At 45.7% G+C, this 26,982-nt stretch overlaps 1 protein-coding gene and 1 long non-coding RNA gene across 2 annotated transcripts in view; both read right to left on the bottom strand.

Moving 5' to 3' along the window:
* FRMPD2 (FERM and PDZ domain containing 2) overlaps nucleotides 1-26,750 on the bottom strand; it is a 65,804-nt gene extending 39,054 nt beyond the window's left edge. The window contains exons 1-10 of the mRNA XM_034775829.1: nucleotides 26,627-26,750; nucleotides 22,853-23,010; nucleotides 20,669-20,734; nucleotides 19,090-19,275; nucleotides 17,210-17,327; nucleotides 15,383-15,435; nucleotides 6,220-6,291; nucleotides 1,910-2,084; nucleotides 1,019-1,169; nucleotides 782-920 (exon numbers count right to left, since the gene is read on the bottom strand). Coding sequence (XP_034631720.1) covers nucleotides 782-920; nucleotides 1,019-1,169; nucleotides 1,910-2,084; nucleotides 6,220-6,291; nucleotides 15,383-15,435; nucleotides 17,210-17,327; nucleotides 19,090-19,275; nucleotides 20,669-20,734; nucleotides 22,853-23,010; nucleotides 26,627-26,750 — 1,242 coding nt within the window. The remainder of the gene's footprint in view (nucleotides 1-781; nucleotides 921-1,018; nucleotides 1,170-1,909; nucleotides 2,085-6,219; nucleotides 6,292-15,382; nucleotides 15,436-17,209; nucleotides 17,328-19,089; nucleotides 19,276-20,668; nucleotides 20,735-22,852; nucleotides 23,011-26,626) is intronic.
* On the bottom strand, nucleotides 8,091-15,593 carry LOC117880980. The gene is made up of 3 exons (XR_004646649.1): nucleotides 15,487-15,593; nucleotides 10,649-10,733; nucleotides 8,091-8,199 (listed from the first exon to the last, which is right to left on the bottom strand). It is a non-coding gene; the product is annotated as an uncharacterized LOC117880980 (long non-coding RNA).
* Nucleotides 26,751-26,982: the final 232 nt, after the last annotated feature.

The following is a 26,982-nucleotide window of genomic DNA, read 5'->3' on the forward strand; positions in this document are numbered from 1 at the left end:
TTGTGGCCAGAGACAGCAGCCATTCTGTTCTCAGAGTTACTGCAGCTGTTACAGAGGACAACACTCCCAGTGAGCTCCCTATCATGGGTACTTTACTTCTGTTCTTTCTTGACCTTTTAGATTAGATTAAGGAAAACAACAACAGAGACTGAGAGCCAGATCCTCGGCTGGTATGAATCAATGTACTTCCACTTCAGGTGATGGAGTCACACCAGCTGGAGATCTGGCCCTGGACTTAAACAGCTGCTCTTTGTATATGGAAAAAACATCATTTATTATACCCAGGGATTGGATAGCTGGTTCAGAAATATCTGCACTGACATCCCTGTACCTTTGCCTCTTCCTACAACCCAGCCCAAATGGCAACTCTTAGAAGGGGCTGAAATGTTCAATTTCAATCTCTTCCTTATTTTTTCCATCTTTGCAAACCCCTCTGCACTTCTGAGTTGCATCCATGGCTGGAATTACTCTGGAGATCTTCTAGGATTTCTGGCCTTACCATGCAAGCAAGAAGTACCAGGAATCTCCCAAGAAGGACCAGTCTCCAAGATTTCCAGCCAAGCTTGGCAGATTCAGGAGTGCTGCATACTCAGGCAAACTTTAGGGACAACTAATCTGAACCTGAAACGTGAATCCTTTTGGGTTCACTCACTCTACTGAGAAATGCCAGCAGAACTGAAATCAAGGTGCCATTTAACTTGCATCTTAACTGTAAGTGATGGGGAAAGCCGCACAGGCTGATGGCGGACACCTCTAAGAAGAGGTGTATTATTTACCGTACCTCAGGAGCATAATTTCCAAGTTCTGCCTGCAAGGCTAAAGCACCTAACTGCAGGGAGGTCTCGTCATTGCAGTACAGCCGCTCCTCCAGAATATCTTTACGAAGCTGCAGGTAAAACTGATGCCTTGTCAGACCATGTCTGGAAAACAAGAGAGATTGGGAATGTCACAAGAGCTTCGAACCCCAATATTAAATGCCACCTTCCTCTTTGGCTGCCGACAGAACCCTGGCACTTACTGGATGACGTTAAAGTGGTTGACAAAGAATTTTATCCTCAGAAAGAGCGTGAAGTTAATAATGAAGGTTTTCTTCTTGGGTTGGTCATTCCAGCCCTCTGGGGCCACTTTGTAGAGTTTGGTCTCATCGTCCAAAAAGAAAAACTCTTTACCTGAAATGAGAAGTTGAGGTTGCATGATGAGCGAAGCAGAAGGAGACCATTCGATAGAGCAGAATTCTGGTGCTTTTCATCCACCCCTTGCACCCCTCCCTTCCTTCAGCAGATCACCAGGAAGGGCTCAGAGAATCACAGACCACAGCTGCCCTCCACGATGGTTATTGATGGCTTATTCCACCCTGGAAATACCCAGGATAACTCCCTGTACAGCTAGCCAGATGTTTGATGGGGCTGGCCCTTTGCTGACACTCAAGAGGTGGGGAGGGCATAAAGAGATCCTGACACTTCACACAATCTTCATGCTGTGCGTGCAAGGACTGCTCCCTATCAGTGCTCTGTGGGTGCTAGCCACTCCAAAGGGCCAGGGGTGGGCACTTTAAGGGGAGTAGCTGAGATTACACTCCCCCTCTGGACAAGGAAGCTTTTGGAGGCATGTGGCCCACCTGAAGCACAGAGCTTCCTGGAGCTCCTGATGGGACAACATGGCTCTGCCCTACCTCAGGATAAGTCTGGGTCTAAGGCCTTATCTACACTGAGATCACGTAGCTGCACTGGTGCACACTCCTGCAGTGGACACAGTTTACACCAGAGGGGCTTAATCCTGTTTGAAACTGAACTTCTAAAATGCCTTCCACCTGAGGATCTCAAAGGGTTCCACTCACATTAATCAGTACAGACTAGCATGACTCCTATAGTCACGAGCCACTTTGCAGCCACTAGACATGGCCATGTACCTTTCAGGTAAGCTAAGCCGAAGTAGAAATGTTCCACCAGGTTTGCGTAGGCCACGACCGTATTGAAGACATCTCTCGCCTTCGACTTGATGTCACATTTCACCTCGAGGCACTGCCCGCTGAGCAGAATCACACTGAGGTCCCTTTGAGACAAATAGGATTTCCCTTTTTTAGTCTGAAAACACAAACCGGAGAGGGGAGAATGAGTGCCGTGTTCATGCAGAAACACATGCCGGACTCCTGGTCTCTGGGTCTTCCTGGTCCCATGGCCCAACCGAAGGGAATCAGTTGCAAGGACTGCTGCTGCCTAGTCATGTCACAAGCATTCAAACTTTTTGAAAATGTATGGAGTCCCCAGGCAAACAAACAACCATTTCCAGACAGCGTCTGGGGTTCTTTCAAGTTGGATCTTAGCTCCTGGGTTTCCAGTACTTGTTTATTTCATAACACTGATATTCCTGTCAGGATTTTTACCACAACATTCCTGCTATGTGCTCTCAGCCTTAGCTCCAGCTTAATGAAGTTTTTTGTCTGAGAAATACACTACAGGTGTTCACTGCTTTAGCATAGGCAGCATAAGTGTACATGATGTGCTGTGTAATCTCAGAGGACATCTATCCTCCTCCCCAAAGTTTTGCATCAAAATGACCTTCCCTAACTGAGGCTTGATTATGAGGCTCCATCTTGGACTGCGTTGCAGACAACTTATTTCAGAAGGTTGAAAAAGCTACTGGGGGGAAGTTGTTCTAGATTTGATTTTAACAAATAGGGAGGAACTCGTTGAGAATTTGAAAGTAGAAGGCAGCCTGGGTGAAAGTGATCATGAAATCATGGAGTTCACAATTCTAAGGAAGGCTAGAAGGGAGTTCAGCAAAATAGAGACAATGGATTTCAGGAAGGCGGATTTTGGTAAGCTCAGAGAGCTGATAGGTAAGGTCCCATGGGAATCAAAACTGAGGGGAAAAACAACTGAGGAGAGTTGGCATTTTTCAAAGGGACACTATTAAGGACCCAAAAGCAAGCTATTCCGCTGAGTAGGAAAGATAAGAATGTGGCAAAAAACCTCCTTGGCTTAACCACGAGATCTTGCATGATCTAAAAAATAAAAAGGAGTCATATAAAAAATGAAACAATGAGTTTCACACATACAGAATGGGAAGAGACTGTCTAGGAAGGAGTACGGCAGAAAGGAATCTAGGGGTTATATATGGAGATATACCTATCTCACAGAACTGGAAGGGATCCTGAAAGGTCGTTGAGTCCAGCCCCCTACCTTCACTAGCAGGACCAAGTACTGATTTTGCCCCAGATCCCTAAGTGGCCCCCTCAGGGACTGAACTCACAACCCTGGGTTTAGCAGGCCAATGCTCAAACCACTGAGCTATCCCTCCCCCACTGGAACACAAGCTAAATATGAGTCAACAGTGTGATGCTGTTGCAAAAAAAGCAAACGTGATTCTGGGATGCATTAACAGGTGTGTTGTGAGCAAGACATGAGAAGTCATTCTTCCGCTCTACTCTGCGCTGGTTAGGCCTCAACTGGAGTATTCTGTCCAGTTCTGGACACCGCATTTCAAGAAAGATGTGGAGAAATTGGAGAGGGTGCAGAGAAGAGCAACAAGAATGATTAAAGGTCTTGAGAACATGACCTATGAAGGAAGGCTGAAAGAATTGGGTTTGTATAGTTTGGAAAAGAGAAGACTGAGAGGGGACATGATAGCAGTTTTCAGGTATCTAAAAGGGTGTCATGAGGAGGAGGAAGAAAACTTGTTCACCTTGGCCTCTAAGGATAGAACAAGAAGCAATGGGCTTAAACTGCAGCAAGGGAGGTTTAGGTTGGACATTAGGAAAAAGTTCCTATCTGTCAGGGTGGTTAAACACTGGAATAAATTGCCCAGGGAGGTTGTGGAATCTCCATCTCTGGAGATATTTAAGAGTAGATTAGATAAATGTCTATCCGGGATGGTCTAGACAGTATTTGGTCCTGCCATGAGGGCAGGGGACTGGACTCGATGACCTCTCGATGTCCCTTCCAGTTCTAGAATCTATGAATCAATTTCACTTGATCGCAGCAACAGGGATCACAACATAGCAATGTGAGGTGCTCACCAGTCTTTAGGGTCTCAGTATGCTACCTCTGCAGGACTCCCATCATGGGGAATACCGGCCTGGGAATTAAAGGCAGGTCTTACAGGATAGCATGGAGATTTAATCTAAGAGTCACCAGATTAGGCCAAGTATCAGGGGGTAGCCGTGTTAGTCTGTATCTACAAAAACAACAAGGAGTCTGGTGGCACCTTAAAGACTAACAGATTTATTTGGGCATAAGCTTTCGTGGGTAAAAACCTCACTTCTTCGGATGCACAGAGTGAAAGTTACAGATGCAGGCATTATATACTGACATGGAGAGCAGAGAGTTACTTCGCAAGTGGAGAACCAGTGTTGACAGGGCCAATTCAATCAGGGTGGATGTAGTCCACTCCCAATAATAGATGAGGAGGTGTCAATTCCAGGAGAGGAAAAGCTGCTTCTGTAATGAGCCAGCCACTCCCAGTCCCAATTCAAGCCCAGATTAATGGTGTTGAATTTGCAAATGAATTTTAGTTCTGCTGTTTCTCTTTGAAGTTTTTTTGTTCAATGATAGTGACTTTTAAATCTGTAATAGAATGACCAGGGAGATTGAAGTGTTCACTTACTGGCTTATGTATGTTACCATTCCTGATGTCCAATTTATGTCCATTTATTCTTTTGCGGGAACAAATCTACATGGACACACCCCCAGAACTCCGATCAGGGGTATTCTATCTGCTACCCAAGATCCAGAAACCCAGAAACCCTGGACGCCCCATCATCTCAGGCACTGGCACTCTTACAGCAGGATTATCTGGCTATATGGACTCTCTCCTCAGACCCTACGCTACCAGCACTCCCAGCTATCTTCGAGACACCACTGACTTCCTGAGGAAACTACAATGCATTGGTGTTCTTCTTGAAAACGCCATCCTGGCACCATGGATGTAGAAGCACTTTACACCAATATTCCACATGAGGATGGACTATAAGATGTCAGGAACAGTATCCCTGATGAGGCCACAGCACGCCTGGTGGCTGAGCATTGTCACATAAACATCACCCTATACCGGAAACCTACTGATGGCTATACGTACCTACATGCCTCCAGCTTCCATCCAAGACACATAACATGATCCATTGTCTACAGACAAGCCCTAAGATACAACCGAATTTGCTCCAACCCCTCAGTCAGAGACAAACACCTACAAGATCTTTATCAAGCATTCGTAAAACTACAATACCCACCTGGGGAAGTGAGGAAACAGATTGACAGAGCAAGACGGGTACCCAGAAATCACCTACTACAGGACAGGCCCAACAAGGACAATAACAGAACACCACTGGCCATCACATACAGCCCCCAGCTAAAACCTCTCCAGCGCATTATCCACGATCTACAACCTATCCTGGAAAATAATCTCTCACTCTCACAGACCTTGGGAGGCAGGCCAGTCCTCGCTTACAGACAACCCCCCAACCTGAAGCAAATACTCACCAGCAACTACACACCACACCACAGAAACACCAACCCAGGAACCAATCCCTGTAGCAAACCTCGTTGCCTACTCTGTCCCCATATCTACTCTGGCGACACCATCAGAGGACCCAACCACATCAGCCACACCATCAAGGGCTCATTCACCTGCACATCCACTAATGTTATATACGCCATCATGTGCCAGCAATGCCCCTCTGCCATGTACATTGGCCAAACCGGACAGTCCCTCCGCAAAAGAATAAATGGACATAAATCGGACATCAGGAATGGTAACATACATAAGCCAGTAAGTGAACACTTCAATCTCCCTGGTCATTCTATTACAGATTTAAAAGTCACTATCATTGAACAAAAAATCTTCGGAAACAGACTTCAAATAGAACCAGCAGAAAAAAATTCATTTGCAAATTCAACACCATTAATCTGGGCTTGAATAGGGACTGGGAGTGGCTGGCTCATTACAGAAGCAGCTTTTCCTCTCCTGGAATTGACACCTCCTCATCTATTATTGGGAGTGGACTACATCCACCCTGATTGAATTGGCCCTGTCAACACTGGTTCTCCACTTGCAAAGTAACTCCCTGCTCTCCATGTGTCAGTACATAATGCCTGCATCTGTAACTTTCACTCTGTGCATCCGAAGAAGTGAGGTTTTTACCCACGAAAGCTTATGCCCAAATAAATCTTTAAAATGCCACAGACTCCAGATTAGGCCAAAATTCCAAACATTCATATTTACCACAATGGATCCAGGCAGTTGTAAGGTCACTGGTGGTTCACTGGACAGAATGATAAATTCTGGCCCTGAAAACTGGGAAGAAGCAATTTAGAAAGTTAATAAAATGATTCATTCATATTCTAAAGATCCCAGCTCTCTTTCTACACACACCCAACAAAGCAGGGACATGAACCTGGCTCTTCTACATTACAGGTGAGTCCCTGGCCTCCAGGCTATTGGCTATAGTAGGGAGCAGCTTGCTCCCTCATTTTGCACAAGAAAGCGCCAGTTTCATCCTGCTGCATAAATGGAAAATTTTTGAACTTTCAAAATTAACTGTAGGCTGCGAAAGCCCTGCCGAGCGCTACCCTTTACTCCTTCAGCGGCCAAAAGGGGTGGGACCAGCTGAGGCAACCCTAGGTCTCCCACTCCTATCCAGAGAAGCACAATAGCTTTTCTATCTTTCCTTCACTATTGTTTTATACTTATATTGTCAGCTGTATGGGGCAGAGAAGCTTTTTGTGCTATGTATGGACAGCACCTAGCACAGTTGGGGCCAGTCCATGACTGGGGGCTCTGAGGTGCTACTGTAATATAAACAGTAAATAAATAATAGCTTGCCCTGCCCATCCACTTCACGCTCCCTCTTTCTTTTCCCTTGCAAAGTGTTTCATTGTGCGATTATTGGATTCCAATTACGAATCTGACCGCCCCCCCCAAAAGGGTAACAGTATTAAAATCTAAATTCCCCTGTAGAACAATTATTTTTCTCTCTCTAACAAGCTCCAAGTGTGGACGTGCGTGACTCTTGATCTTCAAAGCCCTGCTACTGCTCAGGCCCGAGATGGGCGGGAATTTGAATTCTCTGGGAGCAGCAGCACTGATTTGAAAGACAGAAGAAAGAGGACAACAGCAGCAGCCCAAGGGGCCATGCAGGCAGCAACAAACTTGAGTCACTTAGAGGAAGACTGAAGAGTGGACCTGGCATGAAAGAAATAAAGTGACCTGAAAAGAGAAGCGTGTTTCCCAGCTCCACAGAAATCTGCTTGCCAGCATCTCTTGCTGCAGCATTATGCAAACAAAACCACCCAAATTAAAATAGCGAAAAGCTCCTCTCTCTGTGTGCATATGCAGCTGGGCGATTAACAGTTCTGGAGGCTGACCCCCTCTGCTCTCCGTAGCACAAGGATACCACCCTCAACCACAGCTGAGGATGAAAGGAGAACTAAATCCCAATGGCTCATTTATTCCTTGGCTTCTATGCTCAGACTGCTAAGCAAGTATCACCAGCCCCATTTTACAGACAGGACATTCACAGCCACAGGTTATACAACACCTTAATGGTGGCACTACCAATAGCTCCAAGCTCACCTGACTATCCCATCAGTGTGTTAACTTCTAGGCTATGCCTTCTGCCTGGGTGTATATTGTAAAAGAAGAGCAACATGGGACTGTTCTAAAGCTGTTTGATCCCTATTGACTGCAATGGGCTTTGGATCCAGCCCTTCTCTGATATGTTGAAGGCACAGCTAAGGTGACTGATAGAAACACCCCTTAGTATGCATTAATGGTCACAGAAAGCATGACTAGAACCCCAAGCGGGAAATTTGGCCTTTTAAGGTTCAGTCCTACAGCTCCTAGTCCTTATGCAGACAAAGCTCCCACTGACGTCTCTGGGAGTCTGACTGCCGGACTGAGCTCTTTATCACACCCAGATCCTATGGTGCCCTTTCTGGGCTCGGCCATTCTGATGAGGTGAGTCAGCTATCCAATAGACCCTACACCGTTGGGGGCAGGTATCTGTGCGGGCTTTACATTTTGCAATCAGTGCGCTCATTGTCACTAGTCACCTTTTCTTTTCTTTGGAACAAGCACCTCAGAGACGCAGCAGCTGCTAATGAGTCCTTGGCAGACACCGAGAAGGTAGAGCCTAACTTCAGAAGGTTGGGCTTGTCGTTCTTCTGAGTCCCAGCAGGGATTTCATCCACAGCACTTGCTGATCTTCAAAGGAGTGAGCAATATTTCAGATTGCGAATCCAAAGCAACGGACAGAGAGTTTAAAAGTCTTTGAGTGGCACTGGCTTACGCAATAAAGGACAATCTCCATGATCTACATGGCATGACCCCTACAGAAAAGTGTTATATGGATAAAACTGTGAAGATTCTACAGAAATTAATCTAAAAGCCTATAGGATTTAAACAGAGGATGTGTTCCTTTCTATACTGCCTGGGCCAGATCCTCAGTTTCTGAAAATCAGCACAGTCCCACTGAAGTCAGTGAAGGTATTGCCAATTTACATCAGCAGAGGATTTGGCTGCAGGTTGTTTGAATTATCCTCAAGAACCTACAGCAAGGATAACATTTTCTATTAAATTCTACAGGGTGGTTAAAAAACAACAGGGGAAAGGGTATCATTCTTCATTACTTTCTATAGGCTATTTTCAGGATGGGAGGCTTTGAATCTAATCAAATAATTGAGGTTTCAGACAATCAAGGGGATTGTCAGTGTAATTAACAGATGTTGAGCGCTGCGGAAAATCAAGGTTCAGATAATGACAACAATACTGGAGATTTAACCCTTAAAACACTGATGTCGTCCACACTGCCAGACAAATGTACGCTTAGCAGAAATATATAATGCATATGAACTTATATATAGGGAATGGCCAATGGCAAGTTGCAGGTATGAAGGTTTTGCTGGCATTAGTTTGGGTTAGTTGTGTTATTAACAAATGACAAAGTGGTGAGTGAGCTATGCCAATCATTCCAAACTTCTATACCCACCATGCTATCATTTATTCTGTATATACCACGTGTATTACAGCAAATCTATTTGAGAGATGTTTCGGAAGGTTTTTAAATGTTTCCCTGAGAATATTTGTTGTATCTTGCTGCCTGGTAGGTATCTTTTTTACCATCAGTCCAGCCACAGAGGGAGAGAAAAATTAAAGCCAATGACCTAAAATAGCTTTTCTAGACATAAAAATGTCATGAGTTTGAAGCCCAATGCCAAGCATAGTGGGTCCAGTGGGAAGATGAGAATCTCTCCTTGCCCATGGGAGAAGGCTGCCATTTCTCATCCTGCAGGGGGTGAGATATCAGACTTCAAAGCTGTGACATTTTTATGTACAGGCTCCAATCCTGCATACACTCGTGGGCATGCTTCATTTGAATACCCTGAGTAGTCCCACTGAAGTCAATGTGGTAAAGTTAAAACACATCCTGTGGGCCTTCAGGATCAGAGTCATAGATCGTAAACCCATCATCGGCCCAAGACGCTATATTGCCCGTCCAGGCCCTGGACCTTAGACCATAGTCATTTGGAAAATGATTCCACCTTTGGGCAGAGTTGACAACAAAAGTGTCAGCGTGTTGACTTGGAACGCCCTGGCAGGGACGGTTGATTGGGCAGAGGGCCAGTGAAGTGCTCAAAAAGCACATGATAAATACACTGATCAATTTAACATGTGACTATCACCTCTACATGATACCCATTCCCCACAAAAAACACTGTCGTCCTGGGGCATGAACCGCAATGATTTCTTACTGTACGTACAGGGGAACATGGAGTAGCTCATAGCTCTGGTAATTGTGGTTAACTGTTGTCTGTTTAATAGGAAGTTCAATCAGTTTACTCAGGACGTGGTTAATGGAGAAATCTAAATGCAGCACTTCCCATGGTTCTGAATTAAGTCAATCATGCTTGATGGCAGGAACTCCTGTTTAACTGGGATAAGAATTCTGCTTAACTGGGGTACCTATCATGGATTAAGAGGTAGGTAAATAGGGGATTCTGGTCTTTGTGATGCTCAGAGGCTAATCATTCTTAGGCCTTGTCTGCATTTGGAATTAGCCCCAGCTGCAGTTGCAGCATGCTAGCCCCCTGCTTTAGACATCCCAAGATAGGGAGAGGTGCAGCGTACTCTGTTTTCAAAAAGGAATTAGCTCCAGTGATGCAAATCACAGCATCCCCGGTCTACACTTGGGGTTTGCACTGGAGCAGTCACAACTGGCTGCTGGTCACCCATGGCTAAATCGAGGCCAATCCCCCAAGTAGAGACAAGCCCCCTAGCTTTCTGTTGGTGGCATCTGTCGGTTACCTCTAACTCTTTAGTGATCCAGGGGGGTTGAAATAGTGACTCAGTCTGAGAACCTATAGGAAAAGTTAAACGTTACTCTGAAAACCATGTACTGCAAACTTGGCCTTCGCCCTTATTCAGGAAAACACCTCCTGAAGGGAATCAGGGGTTTTCTCTGAGGAAGGACCAAGCAGGAGTGCAGTGAAGTCTTCAGGATTTGGCTCTAGATGAACAGTGTCTGCTACCACGTGGCTAACTAATCCAGTTACTCCCTGTAGTTTCACATCAGAGCACTGGCACACTAGATCCCCTGTGCCTCCTGCAGTCATAAAAAGGCCCATCTTTTAAAGACAAAAACTTTACTGATTACCTGTTAATGAAGAGCTTGTAGCTACTGTGTGTCCTCGACCCACTCAGGTTTGGGTCCCACGCCTGCTGTGCTTGCGGAGCTCTCCCTAACGTTAAATCAAGAGAATAGCACAATCACTGTCACTGAAGCAGCGCCAAAGGTGGCAAAGCTTGCTTTACATAGGGATGGGAGGGGGAGTAGGGGTGGGTGCTCTGCCTAGGGAGCGAAGAGGGGAGCTACTGAGACTCGGTGGGGTGGGACAGTCGGCTCCAGGCTGGGAAAGGGGTCCTTGCGGTTCATGTCTCGCTTTTGCCAGCCACCAGATGTAGCTGCTCCCAGCTCCAGCCCAGTCATCCCGGTTCCCACCTGCTCCCCGGCCCAATCACAGGCACCATGGTGGCTGCTCCAGCCCCTCCACGTCCAGCTCTCACTTCTATCACCCTCCTACCTAGTGCACGTATTCATTCCCAGAATGCAGCAGAACAACACATGTGGGTGGAAACATAGAGCTGCCCCCTCCCCAATATTTCCATTGTGAGGTCACTAGCCCCAAATGCTCCCCAGTTCCGCCTCCCCTGAGGTGCGCACAGCATTAGATCCTGGGACAATATGGCAGGGAGAAGATTTGGACTGGCTGTCCCGTATCCTTGTTTGGGGGACATAATAAATGACTGCACGACAGAGCTGGTTGAACACTGCATTAACAGCGTCCGTGAATAATCCTTCGTATTGGGACGGGCTGTTTGGTTCAGCTATGTCTGAAGCCCTTGTTACAGAACTTTGGAGCTGTACTCCGGCTCCTCTCCAGCTCCAGGCAAAAACCTGCAGCTCCAGAGCTGCTCCGCGCTCTAGCTCCGGGCTCCGCACTCCTGCTCCGGGCTCCGCTCCAAAGCCCTGCCTTGTTATTCACTGTTCATGGACGTTCAGATAAATGAGTTTGGGGGAATGGCTGTCTGTGTGTGAATCCCTATATTTGCATGAATATGAGGGTCCTGTGTGCAAACAGGAGCATTTATTATTCCACCGATAGTCCTTATTCTTCTGTTTAAACGTTTTCCAGTCATCCGATCAAGGAAGAGAAACAATATTATGTGACATAAGTCGCCAATCACACCCCAGCAATACAAAACAGCTGAAGTGAACTATTTGCAGGATATTTGGCCAATAGTTTGCAGAAACGATTTGGTGAATACTTCTGAATAACTAATACAAGCACCAGGGTTTGTTGGGGAGTGATTTGCAAATGGAAATAAGCTAGAGACGAGCAGGGTCTAATTCCCTCCAATTACGGGGGAGCTAAAATCAGGTGCAGAACCAGAAATGAGTGTTATTATTGAGGCCTCTTTCTAAATAGCAACACAAAAATACAATGCTGGATTCCAATCAAAGAGCTGCCATCTGAAGCATTAAAAAAACCAATAACTCAGAAATCTACAGTTAACTTATGTTAAATAAATAAAGCTGAATAGTCACAAACTTTGTGGAAGTTTGGCTCTGAATCCAGACACAAACTCTGTGGGTCCCTCTACACTGCAATAAAAAACCCTCGGCACCAAGACTCAGAGCTTGGGTCAGCTGACTCGGCATTGTGGGGCTTGGGCTGCAGGGCTAAAAATAGCAGTGAAGACCTTCAGGCCCAGGCTGGAGCTCAGGCCCCCTTGCAGGGTCTCAGAGCCTGGGCTCCAGCCCAAGTCTGAACATCTACACTACTATTTTATAGCCCTGTAGTCTGAGCCCCTAGAGTCGGAGATAGCTGACCTGGGCCAGTCACAGCCGTGCTGCGGGTCTTTTATTGCAATGTGATTCCTAGTCCCTTGATACACAATACTAACTATTCAAATCTTGTGGAAACCCAGATGCAGTAGGGTAATTGACATAGGATCCATAGTGACAAGTGACTGATTGAAGACCACTAGGTATTAGCCCAAAGATGCTTTTCTAATGAAAATCTGAGCCAATCTCTCACAAGACAGGTCATATCATTTTAATTAAGAAAATTAATTGCTTAAACATAAGCCTGGTGAACAACAGCAACAATGGCAATATGCAAAAACAAACGAATATGTAACTATAAAAAAAGAGACTAAAGAAATCAGTGTATTTTCTCAAACAGCAGATGGCAGTATGGCAAAGTCAGGCTCTTTGGGTGACTCGGAGGTGAAGATGCTGGCAGTGAGAAATGAGACTGTGTGACACATGCCTGATATCAAGGCCAGATCCTACTCTGATATCAGTTAACATAGGCCTATTGAAGTCAACATAGCTGTGTCGATGTACACCAGCTGAGGTTCTCAGGAGGGCACATGTTTACACTCCTTTCTGATAAGACAGCCTTGCAAGTCTCTACTCGCCTAGGACAAGTTACCTGTATGTATTCTTTGACAAGCACTTCAAATACCCTTAGCTTTTCATCATCCTGGTGGGATGACCTGACTAGTTCACAGGCCTCGATGCCATACTTTTAGCACTAATCAAGCCCATTCCTTGTTCTGCAACAGCCTTCCAGTAGGAACAGTGTGGAGAAACAATTTATCAAGAGCCATCAGAAAACGAGTTAAATTTATGAATGGGATTATATGATGGGGTTGCTTGTGATTGGGTTCGATGACCCAGGAAGTCCCATCCAGTCCTATATTCCTGATTTAAGACTAGCATGTGGCTCCTGAAGAAGTTGCTTCCATGAACAATGAATTTTTAAATGCAAATGAGCTTCCAGAGTACATGCTGGAATACTAGCAAAGATCACTGAGGATATGAATCTCCCTTGATCATAGTGGTCTTTTTCTGGACTGTAATAGCCCCCTGGGGAGGAGAATGTCTTTTTTGGATATATTATCCTGGGAAAGGACGGCTACGGTGAGCAAATTCTCCGAGTCTACTTGTGATACTTTATATACTGTATTTTTAGGGCCCGCTCCTGCAAAGTACTGAGCACTCTCAACTGCCATGGACTCAACAGGAACTGAGTGTACGCACCATCCCACAGGACTCACCCTTGGTTCTGAGCATTACAGCCAAGATTTTCAAAAAGGGGTTAGCCCCTAAATCTATATTCAGGAACCTCGATAAGTAGTGGCTCCCACACTGCAGCATCCATGGTCTGTTGTAGGTTTATATTGACTACAGTTTTGGAGCTTTAAGTATCCACCTCTGTTATAGGAAGGAAGGATCTTTTTTCCCCCTTAGTGATGAGACAAGAGGTGGGTTCTGTGCTGCGCATCTTAAAGGTGCACCCAGAACTCAGAGCCCAAGGAGTGGGAGGGGAACTAAGGGGGCATTAAGACCCCTTTACACCCTCCCAGACCTGGGCTGCTCTGGGACCTGTAACAACTCCTGGCCCAAGTTAGACAGTCTGAGGCCTGTCTAATTGTGGGCAGACCCCTCCGGCTACCCTATGGGCCTCAGTGCTACCCCAATGCCTTCTCCCACTCTCAGCCCCACTCAAGACAATCTGCTGTCTAAGGCAAAACTTCAGGGGGCCGCTCCCCTCCTACCTGCCTGCCTCAGCTCAGCCACGGCAGTCTCTCTGCCCATTGCTGATTAACAAATCCTATTGCACCGCTGCCACATAAAGGAGAGCTGTGCCACCAGACTCCTTCCTCCAAGAGCCCACTGCAATCCGTAGAAGTTTGTCACCAGTCAGGCTGGGAAGGGCCTCTCCAAGACACTATTCCCCCTGCCCTGGAGTGTCCAGCCCAGCCCTTCAGCACAAATGTCCTTAAATTAGAGCTGAGTTGCTGTGTGTGTTATCAGCAAGGATGCATGCTGCAGGCTGCTCCCAGTTTGCACCACTGCTCCGTGCAGGCAGCTCCACTCTAAGCTGTGCCCCGGGGGTATGACTGAGCAGGTCCAGGGAGATCAGAATTTGGGGGCTCTCCCAAATGACCATGGTGCTGAAGACTCTGAGCCAGCTCTGACCCCCTTACGGCCAGCTCCCAGGAGCAGTTTGCCAGCAGGAGTCACACACGGCAGCCCTCTGACTCTAGTGGGGTCAGGATTGGGCCCAGAGCCACACTCAGCAGCTTGACCTCCTCTCTCCCCCAACAGCTAGGGTCCTGGAGACCCCGTGTACCTGCCTCAGCCACCCGCCCCAGTCAGTTCCGCTCAGGGCAGCAGCAGATTGTTACACACACATGCAGGCTCTTCAGCCTTAACATTCAGCTTGTTCTGCAGCAGGCCCTCTGTCAGCCTGTGCTCTGTGGTTGGCCGGCCTGGTTTTCAGCATGCTTGCTTCGGGGGGGTGACTGCTGCAAGGAGCTTTTCCCCACTGGGGAGTGGGACAGCTCTGGCCACCTGGGCTGAATGGGAGAGTAAAGAGTGGCCGCAGGGCAAGGGGGCATGAAGGGGACGGAGATGACAGGGGAAGGAAGGGAGGTATGGGAAGGCTAAAGAGGGAAAGGGGCTGGTGGGGAGGCTGAAGGGGAAGCCGGGATGTGTGCGGGGGGGTCCCCAGCCCAGCCCGCAGGCCCTGTCTCATGCAGCATTCAGCACGCTGGCAGTCACCAGCACTTAATATCTTTATTTTTACATAAAATGTTCATCTGTGGCTCTGTCAGCACCGAGCAAGCGAGAGACCCAGCTCAACTCAGGGTGGAGGGAGGGAGCAGCTTCTACTATTTCAATTGCCTTTTACGCACGCAGCTCCCCCTACACCTCCACACACAAAACAGAACCAGCAAAGTGGTTTTGATAAAATTTCGGGATCAATCAACTGGTTTTTGCATGTTTGCTGGCACAACATTGGCCGTTCAATACCTTTTCTGATTTCTGCTCAGAGGGAAACTGGAAGTCAGTCTGGAGGTGACCTACTGCAAGGATAAATCATAGTAACAATTTCAAAGTAGAAATTTGAATAGTACCTCTCCTGCAGCCCCTGTTTGACAGTATCAAAGATGTGCTCTCCGAAATGCTGCTGGAGTCACAATAATCCACAGAGAGTTGTCTGTAATCCTCTGCCGACTGACTATAATTCAGTAACCTGGCCCCTGTGTTTGGAAACAGAAAAGAAACCTGGTAAATCACCATATTCTCTTTTGACTCTAAAATTGCTGTATCCAAGTGCTCGCTTATCTATCGCTTGGTCTTGGCTCACTTTGATCGAGTCGTCTTTGCTGTTGAATGTCTTGAGTGCTTTTCACTTCCATCAGGAAAGCATTCACCAGCCCTTAGCAGAGCTGCTTCTCTTCCCTCGTGCTTTTTAGAGCCCTACTCTGACAGAAAGCAGTCCCTACAGCCCCTTCAGTGATCCCAACCAACATGAGCCTAATGTACACATTATTTCCATCAAGTTTTAATTGAAAAGTGTCAGGAAGGTTCAGGTAGCCAAGGAGCAAGTTCTAGCTATTTCTGTCCTTCAAAGTCACATGTTCGAGAGACCCCAGCTATCTCCTTCAGGTGTGCTCCACATTGAGTGCCAAGATACAGATCCACCATACAGTGCAACTGCAGCAATTCCCCAAGAATGGTGACCCAAAACATCATGAAGTTGCAGCCCCTCTCTTTGCTTCTATTATATCTTACCCCTATCCTTTTCCTGGGCCTTACAACTTGGGGTGGTAATTTTTAAAGCGGAAAAATATTCAATGAAATGCACCCTCAATAGAAAATGCACCCCGAATGTCCATACTTTAAAATAACAAAGGTACTGATATAGCAAAGCATTCAAGCAAGTGTTTAACTTTAAGCATGTGCTTAATTCTATTGAAGTCAATGAGACATAAGCATGTGCTCACATGATTTGCTGAATAGAGACTGGGCTACTCGTATGTTGTGCATAAGAGCTTGCTGAATTAGGGGCAAAACCAGGACAGAAATACACTGATATTAACTTCTGCTGAGGTGAACATCAAGATTTATTGACCTGAGAGGAAACAAAAGGACATGAAGCCGAAGTCAATATTTATCTTGCAGCAGAGTTTTACCCGGAGGGACAATAACATCTTGAAGTTCAGTTAAAGTGAATCATGAAGTCAGGATGGATTGCTGCGTACATTGTGACCAGGAATCCAAAAGCATGAACCCCGCTTGCCTTTCTCAGGTGGGTTGTCTAGTTGGCTACAGTAGGGCTGCCTCCATGGATATGATGAGCAGAATTTGGCCTTGTTTCTTAAAAGCACTCTAGGAGTAATAAAAGTAAGAGTAAAAAAAATCTTTTTGAAAGGAAGATGTATGCTGACCTTTACTGGGCTATTCAAGAAGGAAATATGTGAATATGCTCTTGAAATGGCTTGAGCATGAATTCAGGGGAAACTATTCTTCACCTTTGAGCATTCAGTTGGAGACAGAGTACCAAAACAATTTTTTTTCGTATAGTGTCTTTCATGTGGACTGTTTTAAGGAGTTAAATATATGCATGCTGATCCCTTAACATTGCTCCCTAGCCTTCAGATCACAGTCCTTGGAACCTGTAAGCAGTGAAAGTCTTGCTGAGTTGTCATAGATTTTTCTCCATCATATGCTCATTCAGACGCAAAGCAGTAAATATCATATTCAACTCTACATATAATTGACCCAACATAATTTGAAACAATTCACCTGGCCTGGAAGACGCCGAGAAGCGCAGTGTAAACCAGAATCCTTTACCTTGATGAAAATTCAGCTGGGAGGGCAATGCTGAGCTGTCAGATGCTTTCCCGTGCAGCCTTTTCCTTATCACATGGCTTCTGTTCAGGTGGCTGTCTTCAGTGGCTATCTGCTCTACCTGCAAACCAATTGCACTGCAAGTCAATATCAGCAGACCAGGGGACTTCAAACCTTCATGAGGAAGTGCTCCTTGCCCTCAGCTTGGCCAAGGCTCATCAGTGACACTGTATGTGAGTGTGTGTTAAATAAATGATACCGCCTATTGGGGATGGAAATAAACTATTTGCAAATGGACTATTGGATTATTATTAACTGGAGCTGATCAAAAAACAGAGGACATTTTATTTGAAAATCTCATTGACTTTCTCTTCCATTTTTTCCCAATCAAAATATCAACAAAAGTGCTCCCTGAAAACGTAAATTCTTGAAAACAATTTATCAAGCTTATTTATTAACACCACCACCTTTCAGGCTTGATTGTGCCTTTATGGCCCAGCCCCACAGCAAAGGAGGTGCAGGGACCTCACACATATTGTACCTGATATAGGTAGGATGTCTTTGAGCTCGTAGAATGACATAAACCAGAGTGGCAAGTGGAAACTCTTTATATAGGGGGAGCATGCTCTCCTCTCTCGTGAAGCCAGTTCCATTGGCCAGTGTGAAGTCTCACAGCCTGTGGAAAAGCTACTATCACTGTGGCATTAGCCTGGAGCATGAAGTTTGGGAAATGATCCCATGGAGACTGGATTTGTAACTCTCTATGCGTGGAGGTACATTGTATGGGGAAGTCTCTTTGCCTCATCCACATGGGCACACACCCACACAAGGCCACTGTCAACTGCTCTAGAGGCAGTCTCCCAGAGGTCCCAGCATTCTCCTAACTAGTCTCCCTCTATTCATCTCAAATTAACCCAATCCATCAATTTAACATAAAAATCAGTCAACCAGCCCTAAAACTTCAGGGCTTGCAATTTTCCTTTAGTATCCTGTCAGCCTGGCCTGAGACTCTTGTCCCTATGCTACTCCAGGCCTTTCTGCTTCCCTATCTCACTCTGTTCTCCTTGCTTTATAGCAGGGCTTGTTTTCCTTATTGGTCCCAGCTGTGGCTGCATGCCACCATGATTGGCAATGCTGGCAGCTGTGCTGGGGAGTGGTCAGCCTGGTTGCCTGAAAGTGGGGAAGATGCTCCTCTCCCTTCTGCCTATGCCCAGATGGGGTTTGTAAACCCCAGGACAGCCACATAATCTGGTTTTGGGGAAATTAGAGCCAGTTCCTACTTCCTTTACTCTCACAAGTATTCCCTCTGAAATACAGTGGGGTTACTTGAATGGGTAAATCCAGCAGGATGTAGCCCATAACCCACAGCACAGTTGTTTAAAGGTACTTAGCTAGTCTTAAAAGTCATCCAGCATTCAAGGTTTTCACCATGCTCTGGGCTGGGGCTTTTACATCTGAGAATTCTAGGAGTGGTAATATTGCAATCCTGGGATTGGGGCCATGGCATCCCAATGTTGACAATACATTGTATTCCTAAAACGTAATGGTATCTGGGTATAATTTTCAAAACTGCCTAACTCTGTGACGTAGGAGCCTAAGTCCCATTGATTTTTCAGGTGCTTTTGGAAAAATTCACCCCTGCTTCCATGGTGTCAAAAATATGTAGAAGCCTAATAGAAAAATGCAACCTAAACACTGAAGAAAGTACATGCACCATCTTCCATGGCACAAGAGTCACTCATTTCAAGCCATCATTGACTTTTCACAGGCTGACTTGCTCTCAAATATTCTACTCTACTGTCCATACTCCCTGCCCCGCCAAAAAAACCCCAACCAGGACTACTATAGTATTGTCACTGCTGGGAAATAAAAGAGGTACTGACCTCAGTGATGCTTCCTAGCACAAATTTGACCATTCTCTGGATGTAAACACTTGCAGGAGAAGAGGAAGATTCCTTCTGGTGCACTTCACATGCCTCCAAAATGGATTCTGGGGAAAGTCTTTTATGCGACAGATCTTCACACAGCTTTAGCAGCAGGGCATGTAACTGATCACTCAGCTGAAGGGACTGAGACAACAGGGAGATAATGGTAAATAATAGCTCTCATTTAAATAAAACACTGTAAAATGCTCCATGAACTTGGGCTGGAATTTTCTGAAGGACCTTTGAGTTTCAATGAGAATTCACTTAATTCCCTTAGCCCCTGGGAAATCCCAGTCTAGATACATAGAGTACCACTGAAATGAAGCCACCCTGGTAAGGAGGATGTCACTGAAGGTAAATGTCAGATATTATGATTCAGAACAGTGCATCGAGGGGGAGATGTGGCTACTGACAGCCACTGTGGCTGCTCCACAAATCTGAAGTTCAGATCATTCATTTTTAATATCTCATCCTTAAGCTGCATGGCACTCTCTCAGTCTCAGAAGGGTCAAGAATTGAGCTACTCAAATCTATGTTTCTATGGAGACCAGATATTTAAATTCTACGTGGTTATTTAGGTTATGGACTCCCTACACTGAGACCACGGAGAAGTAAAACATCCTAGAAAAGGAGCTCAGATGGACTAAATAATAATAGCTTCCCATATCACCAATGCGCAGTTAATAGCTCGAAGGATATGTTAGTGAAACAAGAGTGCCTCCTGCAAATCTTTGAAGAGACACTGAACTGGCTGAGCAGGAAATGGTTGGCTACTAATAGCAGTTCTGGTGGTAAAAATCTGCCCAGGGCAGAAAGAGAGATCGTTAGTCACTTCACAGCCATCCCATGCTTTGAACAAGTCATCTTCATTTGCACAGAGCTGTGTGTCCAATACTGTATACATACAGGTCACCAAAATGATGCAGATGTGACTTTCTTCAGCATAAGAACATAAAAACGGCCATATTAGGTCAGACCAATGGTCCATCTAGCCCTGTAGTCTGTCTTCCAATAGTGGCCAATGCCAGGTGCTTCAGAGGGAATGAACAGAACAGGGCAATTATTGAGTGATTCATTCCCTGTCGTCCACTGCCAGCTTCTGGCAATCAGAGGTTTAGGGACACACAGAGCATGGGGTTGCTTCTCTGACCAGCTTGGCTAATAGCCATTGATGGACCTATCCTCCATGAGCTTACCTACCGGTAATTCTTTTTTTGAAACCAAGCTTGAAGCCCTATTTATCTTATTTCTGGTATGAAGGAAATTCCCCTCCCCTTGCCTCATGGGATGGGCTAGGGAATCCTGACTCTTAAAGAAAGATACAATGCAAATGCAAATCCTGGATTTGGATAATCCTAAACTTTGGCATCTGGCTCTGAGCTTCCCAGCTGGTCCTGATCTCTCTAATGGGCCAAGCCAAAACACCAGCCATAAACTTCCCACCTGGACTCTGGAAAGTTCAACTCATACCACCCAACTTTCCAACCTGCCAATGTGTGACAAAATAAAGGAAAACAAAGATATTGATATTACTGACCTGGTTTGGAGGAACCTGATAGTCTGCTGACCAATAGAGGGTCATTCCCAAAGAATACACCAGCATCTGGCAAACAAGAACATCCAACCAACCAGTTATGAATTATATGTCAATAATTACAGAGAACTCATCTGGCAATGAGATCTCTGAAGCCGTGAGCCGTGATTGGGACTTTTAAAGCTGGACTGGATAGAGCACATGTACATGTACAATGGGACACAGCCCTGACTAGCAGAGAGATGGAATAGGTGGGACATAATAGATCTTCAGCTCTATGGGCCAGATTGTCTCCTATGCATGAAAACACATGCTGGGGATGGTTTGACAGGCTGGCGAGCCAGCAGCTGAGCCATGCTCTGGTCACTTAGGCACTAACTAGTTCCCCAGAGAAGTCCTGACTGAGGGGCGGAAGACAATTACCTAATCAGACTGTGGGCTGATGTGCTCAGGGGCTACTTATCCCAGCAGCTGAGAAGGTGATTGTAAAGCACAAGAAGGAGGGGCAAAGGAAAGAGAGGGGCTAACAGGGGAAGCCAGGCCTGTGGCTGATGAGACTGCTTCCTCTCCTTGAAGACAGCGCTGAGGATTACAGTGCTGCACTAGGACTGTGATGGCAGCATGGTGGTAGGAGCATCAAAAAACACTCTCAGAGGGGTTGGCAATCAAGAGGCATCCAAGAGTGTTTGTGAGTGATCCCAAGACAGGAAAGGAGCCTCTGCACACTAGCTGGGGTCGCGAGCCACAGGGATGCATAGATGCTGTTCGCCTTCCCCTGGCTGGTAGGATTCCTGGAGCACAGCACTGTCAGCGTCCCTCACCATAGCATCAGGCAGGACAAGATCTGGTGCATATTCCTGTCTTTGGAGTTAGGCCCCCCACCCACCAGGGAGCAATGCTGCTCTACAGCTTGCACAGGAGAAAGTGGGTCCGTTCACCTCTCTTTCTGTCCTTGCATAGCAGAAGATCTGGTCCCCATTGCTATATGTCTTTTTCCTCAGCTCTGCCATGGCCATTTCTTGCACTTCTAGCATCCTGAGGAGGTTTCCGTTCTGTTCTGCAGCCCTGACGTTATCCCTGTTTATTACCAGCTGTGATTCCATTTGCCAGCAGGCTGCCACAAGAACAAACCCGGTAAAGATGTCTATTAAAATGTTTATTAGCCCCATCTGCTTCAGAGGGCCGGAGCTCAGTTTGCAAATCACCCCAGCAGAGCAAAGCTGCCAGAGACACCCATTTTGCAGGGTGTCTATTCAACAGTTATTAAGCAAAATCCGTTTGGAAGATTAGCACATTCCTGTCTCATGTTTATACAGACAAGCTGCTTTCAATTAGCCAGGTTTCATACAGTCATTGATTTAATAGGGGGACTTAACTTTAAGAGACTATTCCTCTCTAGCCTTACTCTAGGATCCCTCTTTGCCATGGAAGGATGGGAACCCAATCCGTATAGGGCTTCTGCATCTCCACCTAATGGCTCCCGGCCCCCCACAGCTCTGCCCAGCTCACGGACAGCCCAGATCCAATGAAGCCAGTGGCTGCCTCTGGGACCCCCTCTTGAGCAGAGAGGTGCTTCAACTAGAACAGTCCTACAGTTTCTGACCCACACTGAATTAGCCCATCCTGCCATCAGCCCTCCTGCTCTTTCTATATACCCCAAAATGGCAGGGGGTCCTCTGTGGTAGAGAGTGCTGAGGAATAGGCTATCCGTCCAACAGGGAGAGGTGAGATAGGCATGGAAGGATGCTCTGGATGTGAATCAAGGGAGCACTATCCTCCCACAGTATCTGGCATTAAAATGACCTTATTAGATAAAAGTCTTTTTTTTTTAAATGTTCCCTTCACAATATGTGTGTGGGGTGACTGGAAGTGTAGGGGGTCACTTCTCAGATGGGATGAGGTGGCTGGTGCAAATCACTTTGGCCCATTTCCACCAGACTTGTGGGACCGTGGGATGATGTTTGAGATTGCAGTAGAATCCCAAATGCCCCTTGATTTCAGGGGGGTTCTAGGTTCCAGACAAACCTTTCTCGCAGCCTTAACTACAGTCTTAACTTGGTTTTGTTCACTGCCCTTGTGAGAGGGAGTCTGATGATAGATGCTGGGTCTGTTGTGCTGACACATTTGGACCGGAGTATTTTGCCTAACAAACTCCAAGGTACAATCAGGCTGTTCAAAAACCCTCACCTTTGTCAATCCAACATGCTTGTTTTTACTCTGTCCATGGAGCAATTCTGGTGCCCTGAAAGGGGCAGCTTCTTGGTGAGACACATTGTCTTGGAAAGACAAACTTCCTCTGGCTGAAAGTACCATTGACCATGGGCAAATCACATGGATAAGTGGATCTGAAAAACAGGATCAGCAGGAAAGCAGGGTTAATATTCAGAGGGGTAGGAAAAACTAGCATAAGTTTCAGAGGGGTAGCCACATTAGTCTGGATCTGTAAAAGCAGCAAAGAGTCCTGTGGCACCTTATAGACTAACAGACGTATTGGAGCATGAGTTTTCGTGGGTGAATACCCACTTCGTCGGATGCATGTAGTGGAAATTTCCAGAGGCAGGTATAAATATGCAAGCAAGAGTGAGACAGGCTAGAGATAACGAGGTTAGTTCAATCAGGGGGGATGAGGCCCTCTTCTAGCAGTTGAGGGGTGAACACCAAGGGACGAGAAACTGCTTTTGTAGCTGATAGCCATTCACAGCCTTTGTTTAATCCTGAGCCGATGGTGTCAAATTTGCAGATGAACTGAAGCTCAGCAGTTTCTCTTTGAAGTCTGGTCCTGAAGATTTTTTGCTGCAGGATGGCTACCTTTAAATCTGCTATTGTGTGTCCAGGGAGATTGAAGTGTTCTCCTACAGGTTTTAGTATATTGCCATTCTTAATATCTGATTTGTGTCCATTTATCCTTCAATCTCTCTGGAGACACAATACGTCTGTTAGTCTATAAGGTGCCACAGGATTCTTTGCAGGGTTAATATTGTTCAGTTCACTCTGCTAGGACAATGAGCTTCTGAGGCTGTAGCATCAAACTCACGTGGACAAATTCACCCGTGGCCTGGCCAGGAGAACTAAATTGTGCCAGGGCTGATTTTGTCACATAGACGCTCAGAGATCTGATTTTTGTCTCATGTACACTACTTTTACATCTGTATAACCCCACTGACTTCAGTGGAGCTATTTCTGATTAACGCCAGTGCACATGAGAGGAGAATCAAGTCAGTAACACGTGCAAACAGTCTGAACTCTACTAAGACATTTAATTTGTGATTGTTACTAGGCCTTGTGGGTCAAAACACATGAGGCTACCTGGCAAGTAGGGGTCATCTGCTAGTAAAGCATTAATTTTCAAAGAGGCCTAAGAGAGGTAAGCACGCAACTCCCATTGAATTTCACCACCAGGATACTGAGCTTTGCCATTTGCTGGGCCATTTTTTTGCTCTACGCTGTCGCTCCACAGTCAACCAGCTCTGCATGTAACCCTGCATCTTACAATAGTGACCCTGCAGTTGTTGACCAATTACTGTCAGATACTATTGTGTTTTTTAAATGGAAACTCCAGATCCAAACCATCCCGCATGAACTTTGGGGAAGTTTTTATCTGTATCCAAGTTTCACAATTGCCCCATAAAATGGGTCAAACCAAACACTTGGATCCAAATCCCTGCTACTCTAGGTACGTTTGTATTCAGGTTTTGTGGCTCAGCCTTCTCTCTGCTTTATATACATAGTATATTTCAACCCAAAGGATCCGAAAGCACTTTACAATGGAAAATTAGGCTCCGAAATCCATATTTAGGCATCTAAATAACTGGCCAGATTCTCAGAACTGCAGAGCAACCAACAGCTCCCTCTGGAGTCAATGCTGAGTTTTGCTGAAGTGTAGCCCACTCTGGCATGAAAATGGAGTGAATTCAACCAACCCATAAACACACAAACAAACGCCAAACAGGGTGTGTATGTGTGTCCATCCGTCCATGTGAGTTTGACCAAACACAGCAAAGAGGATGGGTTCAAATGTCCATAAACACAAGACAGGGCTTTGTCAAAAAGACCCACACAGACTCAACTTGGTTTATTTCCATTCAAAAGAAGAAGGACTGAGTTGACCCTGGTAGTATTTGTACTTGGGACTCCTGGCCATGTACGTAATAGAAACAGGAGACTTGGGCTACTAAGCCATTCTCTCCAGCCTAGACCATGTAGCAGGAACGAGGGTCTCGAAAGGATAAAAGCTAGGGTGTAAACCCTACATGCCTCTATCTTTTGGCATTTTGACAAAAAGATTAATCATCTTCAATTTACACCTGAAACATGGCTTGTGCGTCCCAGACATGAGAACAAGGAAGGAAAGGTTAAGGAGTCATACAGCCACAGGGATACATAGCCAAAGCAGCTACACACTCAATACCAGTGGCAAGTTCGTAACAGCTTGGGCATTTCTTAACTTAAAAAATTAAAGGCCCTTAAAATAATAATAATCAATTAACCCTGTCCCCATCTCCCTTTCCCCCTCCATAGCACTGTATCAGAAAGCAATTATTGTTTGTAGGGAAGCTTGTTTGTTTTATCATTTTAGTTAAAACCAGAGACATTCAAGAGGCTTAATAACACCTCAAAATGTTGCATTCGCTTGGCATGACCAATACCTAAAATGTAAGTGACAGAATACTCAGCCTTGCACCAACCTAGACTTCTGCTGCTTCCTGTTCCCCTTTGTTATGTCCTGCCTCACTATTCTAAGCCCATCTGCTTATCACCAAGAAAAATAAAAGCCTCCTACTAGTTGAATGGGTAGCCACCTGAATTTGTCTTGTCTCTCCTTATTGCCAACACAGGAATGTTATCTATTCAAGTGACATCATCATAGGACCTAATCACATCAGCCATACCATCAGGGGCTCATTCACCTGCACATCTACCAATGTGATATATGCCATCATGTGCCAGCAATGCCCCTCTGCCATGTACATTGGCCAAACCGGACAGTCTCTACGCAAAAGAATTAATGGACACAAATCTGACATCAGGAATCATAATACTCAAAAACCAGTGGGAGAACACTTTAACCTGTCTGGTCATTCTATGACAGACCTGCGGGTGGCTATTTTACAACAGAAAAACTTCAAAAACAGACTCCAACGAGAGACTGCTGAGCTGGAATTGATATGCAAACTAGATACAATCAACTCAGGATTGAATAAGGACTGGGAATGGTTGAGCCATTACAAACATTGAATCTATCTCCCCTTGTAAGTATTCTCACACTTCTTATCAAACTGTCTGTACTGAGCTAGCTTGATTATCACTTCAAAAGTTTTTTTCTCTTACTTAATTGGCCTCTCAGAGTTGGTAAGACAACTCCCACCTGTTCATGCTCTCTGTATGTGTGTATATATATCTCCTCAATATATGTTTCACTCTATATGCATCCGAAGAAGTGGGCTGTAGTCCACGAAAGCTTATGCTCTAATAAATTTGTTAGTCTCTAAGGTGCCACAAGTACTCCTGTTCTTTTTACAGGAATGTTAGTTACACACTTTGATGGCTTTGCACTTTGTGTCGTTGTAGCAGGGTGTGTCAGCTTTTTAACACAGGACTGGAAGAGACTTCCTGGAAGGGACTTCAAATCCCCTGCTGTCACAGACAACTCCACCCTAAAGAATACCTGTGGGGACTCTAGGCAGAGGACGTGACCTCAGAGCAGCAATTTAGGGCTTGGGCAAAAAATCAAGGTCACTGTCTTGTAATGAACTCCCTGCTGGTGTCCGAGCAGATTACACAGAGATAGCTGTCACATTTAAAAACGTCTGAGTCTGTTTTGAAGGATCCTGTCTTTCTCATCACTGCTCTCTGTCTTGATAATGGGGAATCCCAGGAGTCCTTCAGAACAATATGAATGTTCCAGGGTGACCAGTGTAGGCAGGTAGATGGACAGCTACCAAAACATAACCATCCACTCACCTTTGGGCAGGTCCTGGAGAAGATTTTCTGTGCCCAGATGTAAGAGAGCCCATATATCTTCCTCCTCCAAAGGGCGTCCCTTCAGCTGCAGGACCTCAGCCAGAGTCACACAGGAGCTGCTCATCCTTGCTACAATAGAAACCAGACAGCTAGAGCAGACTGAACTGTTCAAAACAAATCACATTCATTGCACATTTATCCCCTTTTCAGGGTAGCTAACCGTTCATGAACCTGATTTCTTAGACCTTAGGCAGCATCAATGGATTGTTTGGGGCAAATGATTTCCATCTACCAGATTTTTTGTGGAAGTGGCTGGTATGATTATTCATTATTCAGGATGCATGAGTGGTCACCTG

This window comes from Trachemys scripta, chromosome 7, assembly GCF_013100865.1.
Source record: "Trachemys scripta elegans isolate TJP31775 chromosome 7, CAS_Tse_1.0, whole genome shotgun sequence".
In the NCBI taxonomy this organism is placed as follows: domain Eukaryota; kingdom Metazoa; phylum Chordata; order Testudines; family Emydidae; genus Trachemys; species Trachemys scripta.